Raw genomic sequence first — 9,087 nt, forward strand, 5'->3', positions numbered from 1 at the left:
CTTTTATTGTTTTATCAGAAGAAGAGTGAATTTAACGTTGCTATTTTTTTTATAAAAAGTCACAACTTTGTTGAATAAGCATCAACAAGACAAAAGGTTACCCCTGACTCTAAAGAAAACATCAATTGTTTATCAAACAAGTCACTGATTATAAACCTGAAGTCATTTCTGCCTATCCACACGTGATTAATTACACATCTCTATATTAAAAAAAAAAATCAATAAGTAGATTAGAAATCTACCGCAACAAAAAAGGTGCATCAGCCCACGCAAAATTCGACAAGAAAAAAATTAAATAAATAAATAAAACGAGTGAGGTAATACGAAAAAGTAAAAAGACATATCAAGCCCAGTAACCCTATTGCCAGCGCTCAATTAATCCAGCCATGTCATAATCCCCAGCTAATCCTGTTTGTTGATGGGATTAGCGGAGCTGTGCTGCTCCAGAGCTATTTGGAGGAAACCCTCATGATTGTTCTTGGGTAGGGATAATCCAATCAACCAGGCCAGGCCAGGCCCAATCCAATAGAGATCTGTGTATGTGGCAAATTGACCCACTTGTCAAATTGCTCTAGCAGTCCTTTAGAAGTGAAGTGCTTAAAAATTTGTTTACGATAACTAGGTCCTTTAAGAGCACTTTACAAAAAAAGGGGTTTGAAATATTGACTTTAAGAAGGATAGACGCGTCAAAACAACTGAAGAGTCTACCACGTGTGGAGTGCCGTGGACTTGTACTCTGGAACATTGAATTCGTGGTCTGCGGGTAATTCTGCAGGTTGTGGGTTCAAGTCCAGCGTGGGGTTGTGGTGCGTGTGCCCTTGGGCAAGGCACTTTGTCACTCATTGCTTCTCCCCACCCAGGAGTAGATGGGTACCTGTGAGGGCAGAGGTGGTATATTGTGGTTGATTTTAGCTGCTTTGCGCCGAAATGGCAGCATTGAGCTGTATACTCCCTAGGGAGCTGAGATTGTCTTAGGAATGTTTCATTGGCCCAGTGAGCAGGGGTAATAATTACTCTTGTACAGCGCATTGGTACCGTTTAAACACTGTTTATTATTATCATTACTACCGTTTCTTCGGTTGTTCATATTTCCAGTAATTTAATTTTGGTACAAGCTTGCAGTGATAACCCTAAACTGTATCTGTAGTTTGCAAACCTGTACAGACAAGGGATCGAAGAGGATATTTGTAACTTAGAATTAAAATCCTTAGCTTTCAGAAATAACTTTCCTCAATCCTGATTTGTGTTGCAACATTGAACTTTATTTATTTACCGGGTAGCTAGTTATATTTGATGTTTACATTTGTTTTCATTATGTTCATTTATTTGTTGTTGATTTCAGGTGGATCTCCATGAGCAGGGAGAATTACTGAGACAGGTAAGAATCTTTTTTCTTCTTTTTCCCCCAATTTTTTTTTCAGGGTGGGGGGTGGCAAAAGCTTCTTTGAAACTTTAGCCAAATATTTTTCCTTAACAGAAGGAATCAGTCAATTAAAAAAATTCAAAATGTTAGTTTTACATAGAAATGTTCTCAAAGCTGATTTGGGTGTGTGAATGTCTCGTCCATTTTCTTCCAATCAGGGTGAATTCTTGGTGTATCGTGGCCATCGTAAGTGCGTGCGGCACGTCTTCCTCTTTGAAGACATGATTCTGTTCAGCAAGACACGACGCACGGCTAGAGGGCACGACATGTATCACTACAAGTTCAGCCTTAAGGTATGATACACCTTTACTCAATTTTTGAGGTTACAAATCCTTTGTTGCATTTTTAGATTTTTTTTGACATCTCGAGCACTGTGGGGCTTGTTGTTTATGTCTGGTAATGAAACCAAGGATTCCTCAAAAGTGCCCTAGGCACTGCAGCTCGCAAGCCTGAAGAAACCTGTAGAGAGAAGACAATGAGAAACAATTACAGTTTTAGAGGTGGGAAGAAAACCCCAGAAATAATATTCTGGGGAAAACCCACGGAATCAGGTAGGGCCTGAAAACCCAATCCACATGTGGACCAGGGCAGGAATCGAACCCGGGTCACAGCGGTGGAAGGCGAGGAAAGAACCACTGTGCAAACCTTACTCCTTATATTGTTATAGTTATTAACAAAATCATTTCATAGTAATATGTATTGTTTAATCATTCAAATTAAGAACAATTAACACGTCTTGTGTTAAGTGTTTCTTGCTTCTGTCTTTAGTTATATTCCATTGAAAGCAGTATCTCATTTTCTAACTTTTTGTGGAATGATCAGATGACAGATATAGGCATGACTGAGAACATCGGCGAGAGCGGCCTGAAACTAGAGATTTGGTTCCGCCGGCGTAAGACCAACGACAAGGCTTATACTCTCCATGCACGCTCCACCAGCATCAAGCAAGCCTGGACCCAGGACATCAGTAAGCTGCTCTGGAGGCAGGCCTTCAGGAGCAAAGGTGGGTGGCTGATTCCAACACTGTCTCAATCTCTCTGGTATTGGAGGTTTTTTGAAATCTTGGCTAGGCACAGCTGGCTTATCAATCTCCTACAGTCAAAGCATAGCTCTATCAGGTTGCATAACAATCACAGCCAGTCAATCCTGCGTTATGGAGGCAGGGAGCACTGAACTGTTAAAAACAGTCACCTGATTTATTTGACTGCTGGGCTGGCCTTGTTCAAATTACCAGCCAGAGAGGAAGGATTAATATCTCACTTCAGCAACATTTAAAAGTAACGTGGAGATACTTGAAACTTTGGCTTCCTACTATTGGATTAGATATTCTGAAAGCAGATCCTGGTCCGTTATTGATGTAGAATTCTTAAAGTCAAGGGTTTGAAATCGGAAGCCAAGTACAAGACACGGCCGACGTTTCGAAAACCCTTATTAAGTCAAGAATGGCCAGTATGTCCTTATATCCCGTGATGTGGGATCGACTTTATAATAATTAAAATGGAGTATTCATTAGTCCTTCTTCACTCCAAGTCTTCTATGCATGGCTGATGGAGCAGCTAAGCAAGAAAATAGTGGTAAGCAAATAAATTTGCTAAGAGTGAATCAGCTGAGAATGAGTAACAAGCCATATACTTTGCATGCCAATAGACCGAATCAATAACCAGTTCGCGCCGACAATATTTCTGCCCAAAATTTCGATTTTCGAAAAAGGCAAAATATAGCAGCCAACTTCTGATGTACTGCCAAACGCCACAAATACCGATTCACAAGAGTCATTTCAACAGTATTTGTACAATATTTCTTACCGCAACCTCACATTTTTCAACACTCCAGGGTATGCCCGCGGAGCGTAAATTGTACCACAACAGGCCGTGCACAGCGGCCTTGTTCAAGTTCAACACACCGTCCGCCTCCACAGACTTCTTGGACTTTGCGTGTGTGTACAAAACAAATGGGGGATTAGCGTGTTTAGACGTCATCCGGAGGCGAGTCGAGGCACGCTTGACGTTTTAACCCGTCGGCCGTGCCTGTGTATAAAAACAGCCAGATCATGTCAACACGTCATCCGATGCGAAATGTTTAAGCCCCGCCCACTGGGCACGTTGGCGACAACACATACGCCTCTTCAATCCACACTGTACGTTTTCAGCAGCACGCGTCATGCGCGCTTACACACACATGTCAAGACTTTTGTCCGCACTGTCGGACATTTATTGTAACTGTGATTGGTCAAGATATTAGGGGGCAGGGTTTAACGGATTGATCTATTTGGCTTGTAACAACCCCCCTCCCCCCAGCTCCACAAAGTTGGCCTGTTGGTGCGCTACTCAATTTAACATCAATATCAACCCTGGTTTTCTTCTACCACAGAAGCAAGGCAGGCCCAGCTGTCATCCATGGGCGTGGGCAGTAAACCCTGCCTGGACATCAAGCCCAACGAGGATAGAATCAACGACCGGGCCATCAACATGAGACACAGAGGTAAGACCTGTTTGTCCTTCATGTCCTTCAAATACCTGAGACAGTTTACCCATTCCTATTGGTCAAGAGCCCGTCACATGGGTGGTTTTAAACCACTGATAAAACACCGGCTGGTTTTAAACACAATTCCTGCGTTCCATATAAGGAGATTTTAAACACAACGCACGTGAGGGATATACCATAGATATTGGCCAGAGGGGTGTTTTACAAAACTTGAAGTATATTGTTGAACAGAATTGTTGGAAATTTGTGGATTTTTGACATGTTCTGACTTTATGAATGGGAATACATATGTAATTGGCCGGTTTTAAGAAAGTACGTTTAAAACGGGCTAGTGGCCCGTCCACAGATAATGGCCCTTGCCCTTGGCTCGGGCCATTATCGGCTACCATGCCCCTTGTTTAAAACCAGCCAAGCACATATCTATTTTTGGAAGTTTTAAGGTATAAAAACACTGGAGGTAACCAGGGAGTCAATCTTGAAGAGATGAAGAAAAAGGCTGAGGCTGATTTGCAGTGAAACAGAACTTGTGTATAAGTCGCTCATCTTCTATTCATTCTTGATTCTGTTTGTCTCTGTTTGCAGCACCTCGGATGAGGAACTCCATCGCCATCACCTCCTTCAGTCCTAGTCAGCTCCTCAACCCTTACACCTTCTCCAACCTCTCCCTGAGCAGCACTAATCTCTCGGTCAGCCCCACCCGGATGCGCCGTTCCATCACAGCAACGGCGGGGGCAACAGCAGCAGCAGCTCCACACAGGCGTCCAATCAGCAGCGAGCTGCCGTTAGAAGAACGCTCCGGCAATACGATGCCTCAGTCACCAATCTCGAACCTTGAGGATGCGTTCTCGAGGCAAAGTTCGGACAGCGGGAGTGTCTTCAACCCAGAGGAGACATCGGGCAGCACGGAGGAGCAGTCGGGAGGCACGGAGGAGCCATCGGGAGGCACGGAGGAGCCGTTGGGAGCCATGGCGGAACCGTCAGGAGGCATGGAGGAGCCGTTGGGAGCCATGGCGGAACCGTCGGGAGGCACTGAGGAACCGTCAGGAGGTACAGTGGAACCATCAGGAGGTATGGAGGAGCAGTCAGGAGGTACAGAGCAACGGGAGGTGCAATGTGAGTGTCTGGACAGCAGGGGGGTGGACGAGACTAGGAATACAGTAGCTCGTAGTATAACTCAGGTTGGTCCTTAAGGTTAATGCTTCTTCATCATCATCATCATCATCATCATCACCGTCATCACCATATGTCACTGAAGTTGTTAATATCGAGAGACTTCAATCTCTCCTTTAACTTCGTGCATGCATATTCATCACATGGTTTGATGCAAGTTGCAAACGACATCACTGATATGATTGGTTGATCAGTTCATCCAGTTTTGTTAGGGGTGGTATTGCCGCTTGTTTATTTCATTGTTTTTTTTTCAAGGGCATATGCTATTTGTCTGCTGCTTTCAATTCAGTTTGACACTTTGTCACTAAATTGTTAAACAAAATGCTATGGGTGTCAGTTGAGGGTGTTGCACAGGTCTTAAAGGTAGAGTCCATCATTTGCAGCTATCCAAAAAGTAATTGACAAAATTATTGTTGAAAAACATACTTGGTTTAAAGATAGTAATGACACTAACCTCCCTGTGAAATATTTTTTTCTGGCATGATGTCATTTTGAAGAAAACAATTAAAGAAGGTCATTTCCAAAGATGTGTCTTAAGACGCATTTTTCAAAATTTCTTTGACGGTTCAGTGCATGATATCGCGTAGCTGCAATCGGGTGAATGAGAACATGCCCCGGACGCTGATGCATTAAGAATGCGGTATTGGATCTTTGACTTTGTGCACGATTAAGAGAGGGCGCTTTTTGGCCACTTTCCAGAGCTGTAGTGGAGGGATGCATTGCGTACACGTTCTGGTTTGCGTGCGCACTGCGCGTACCACTCACGATTCATTCTATTCTGAATATGCGCGAATCCGTAACAACATTGTTCGAGTGTCAAGCGCCTTCAGAAATCCGTTCAATAGATCCTCCGAGTGGTCTCCCCCAACATTTTCTTTTTAACCATTGAGGGGATAGTTGTACACGGAGTCCATACTGTGCATTGTTGGATTTTTGGAAAATATGACACGGTTCCTTGTCAAGGGTGTTTAATGGGTTGTCACTGTCAACGTCATCCTGTCATTGCCATTGTCTTAGTGACATTTGTCACCTATCTTTTTAACCAATGAGGGGATAGTTGTACACTACGGAGTCCATACTATGCATTGTTGGATTTTTGGAAAATATCAAGGGTGTTTAATGGGTTGTCACTGTCAAAGTCATCCTGTCATTGCCATTGTCTTAGTGACATTTGTCACCTATCTTTTTAACCATTGAGGGGTTAGTTGTACACGGAGTCCATAGTATGCATTGTTGAATTTTTGGAAAATATGACACGGTTCCTTGTCAAGGGTGTTGAATGGGTTGTCACCGTCACCTCGTGACTGTCAAAGTCATTCTGTCATTGCCATTGTCTTAGTGACATTTGTCACATATCTTGTTGACAGCAATTGACATCTTATCATCCTCATTCTTCCATTGTCTGCACAAATATTTATAATTGTTTGGACACATTTTTGTTCGATAAGTTGACGTGGAAATAGATTTTTGTTTTCAGTGGTTTTAAGAATCACTCTGTTCTGCTGGTGCTTGTATTCCTGTTGAATTGAGATCGGAAAAATTTGAGACAGTTTTAACATTAAACTAATTTTTCAACACTGCCTCTTCAATACATAATCCTTTTCGATTGTTTTTGAATTTATATTTTTCTCCGTTTCTTTCTTTTATCCAATTTTTATGGTTTAACAGGTGTGACAAGCCCAACTACCAGGAAGACCATATACTGTAGACTTAGTTTTGCCAGAGTGTAGCACGGCAGCATCAAGTCATCATGAGGTTTGTTGAACTGGACCGACCCGGATAAAACATGATGAAGGGCGAAGATTCCTGGGAGATTCCATCTGCGGTGACTGGGAAGCAGACTTTAAGCAACACCACATCGGAGGAAGATGTTTCTAATTTGGTCCGGTTAATGTAAGCCCGCTCGCTGTGGTGCTGAAGATGGTTATCTCCGTGAGAGATTGAATGTTGGCCATTCTTATCTGCTAGCGTGGCTCCCTTTGGTCGCTCTCGATTGGCTCCCAGGAGGGCGTGAACTTTCAAACTTGGTTCTCCCCATGGATGGGAGTGGTGCTACAGAGACATTGACCCTTTTTGGCATGACTCTCGCAAATTGAGTTGTTTCACACCGGCGAGTAACTAACTCGAGGGAATCGTTCGGAAAGTTAAGGCTGATAAGTGAACTGCCCAATTTGAGCGCAGCCCTCCCCCCCCCTACAACCACTCTGGAGTTAATGATCGCTGCCAAGTTACATGGGTTCCTGACATGATGTGTCAGCGCTTTTTTTGTTCCTCGTGTCTTTGTTAATTACGAGCTCCTCGATGCATTGTCTGCAGGGAATTGGAGTTCGGTGCAACGGCAGCTGTGATGTGCTGTGTGTCATGTAAGACGGGGAGAGGGGGGCAGACGAGTTGTTAACTGACAGGAGGGTGGGTAAGTGCACGCTGCAGGGGTCGATGTCATCGATCTCAAGACAACCCGCTAAGCACGTTTCCTGTGTAAGCAGATAAATTTTCACAACACACACGCCTGTAAACTCAAATTCCTTGATTGGGATGCATACCACATTATAATTTTGTCGAGATCGTTAAGCCAGAGGGTAGCTAAGAAGTTACGTGTAGGTTTACTTTTTGTTTACTATTAACTCTGGGAGCCCTACCAGTTAACAAAAGATTTGAAGCAAATTTGTTAAAACTTGCTCAGGTCCAATGTAACTTTACTTGTGGCATGGCATTGCTTGCAGTTCTGCTTCAGAAATAATGCAGTCGCTTATCAGTGGTCTTTCTGTAAAGTAAGACAGAAAGACTGAAAGTTTTAGTCCCATGGCGTCAGCCCCCTATATTCTTTTGTCAGAAGTCCGGATTGATATGGTCACAATACCATACCAACTTCTGGAAAATTGAAGTAGAGTACCTCCAATTGGACACACTCAGAAACCAAGTCCATCCACTGTAAAACTGCCCCTAAATTAATCATTATTAGATATAACCTCTTGTTAAGTTATTTGCAAGCCTAAAGTAAGTTAAATTCTTTGTAAAAGTGGAAGCTGGTTGGTAGTTGAAAGTATCCCAACTAAAAGTTGGCAGGTTTTTTTTCTTCTTTTGGACCTCAGAGACTATTGTCTTGGCCACATTTTACCTCTTCAACCATGTTTTGTAAAATGTAAAAAAAAAAAATTAATGCCTTTGGCTTTGTAAATGTTCAGAATATGAATCTTGTGATAGTCCTGTTTTGGGGTTGGTTTTTTTTTTATTCGAAAGCATCATCAGACCTGCCAGTTTTTTATAACTCTGACCAAAAAAAGTAACCAAAGTCTGTGGATTTCACTAGTATTTGTTGTCTTGTATATAAAAGAAAACAACCATTGAATTAAATGGTGCTAACTTATTGGGTTTTAAAAAAAACCAAGTATTTAATCTTGCCTTTCTATATAAAAAAAATGTTAGACCAATACTTTTGTAATGCTTACAAAACCAACAAGGTCTTACAAGTGTCTTCCTGAGTCACACTACATCTGAGACACTAGCTTTCAAATTGTTTCAGTTATCAAAAAAAGCTAAACCCTTACCCCCTAGGCTTTTTTTTGCTATTCAATCCTTGAAATCCTCAGTTATTTCTTGGATTTGTTCATCGGAGGGGTGACCACTGCCTCAATCCTTCAAAATCCTCCAACAATCACTGTTGATACGTTAAAGCAGTGCTATAATATCCAGAAGCATGTGCGGATGGTTTCAAGTAATATGTCGGCCTAAATTTATGCGTGGCGAAGCACAAACAACACAAGGTACAGTCTAGACCTTGACACAATGCATTCTCCAAACTCGACTGACAAATGTTTGGGAAAATGTTGTACCCTGACGCCACTTTTTAGAAAAATGTTCTTGACTCTCCATAGACTTTGTACACAACCGCTGAAGTGGCATCAGGTTGCAACATTCTTTCCGATGTTTGTTATACAGCCTCAATCCTTCAAAATCCTCCACTTGTATGCAAGGAGGATTTGGGAAGGTTAGGGTTTTAAAAAATCAGT

At 42.4% G+C, this 9,087-nt stretch overlaps 1 protein-coding gene across 4 annotated transcripts in view; it reads left to right on the forward strand.

Moving 5' to 3' along the window:
* Window positions 1-8,453, forward strand: part of LOC119739540 (puratrophin-1-like) — a 105,443-nt gene extending 96,990 nt beyond the window's left edge. For 3 of the 4 annotated variants that reach the window (XM_038214518.1, XM_038214516.1, XM_038214515.1), the window contains exons 20-25: window positions 1,343-1,378; window positions 1,582-1,716; window positions 2,246-2,426; window positions 3,794-3,904; window positions 4,490-5,085; window positions 6,746-8,453. In XM_038214518.1, coding sequence (XP_038070446.1) covers window positions 1,343-1,378; window positions 1,582-1,716; window positions 2,246-2,426; window positions 3,794-3,904; window positions 4,490-5,085; window positions 6,746-6,751 — 1,065 coding nt within the window. In that variant the 3' untranslated portion in view covers window positions 6,752-8,453. The remainder of the gene's footprint in view (window positions 1-1,342; window positions 1,379-1,581; window positions 1,717-2,245; window positions 2,427-3,793; window positions 3,905-4,489; window positions 5,086-6,745) is intronic. The other variant, XM_038214519.1, reaches the window with a different exon arrangement.
* Window positions 8,454-9,087: the final 634 nt, after the last annotated feature.

Source organism: Patiria miniata, unplaced genomic scaffold (assembly GCF_015706575.1).
Source record: "Patiria miniata isolate m_02_andy unplaced genomic scaffold, ASM1570657v1 HiC_scaffold_30, whole genome shotgun sequence".
Classification (NCBI taxonomy): Eukaryota; Metazoa; Echinodermata; class Asteroidea; order Valvatida; family Asterinidae; genus Patiria; species Patiria miniata.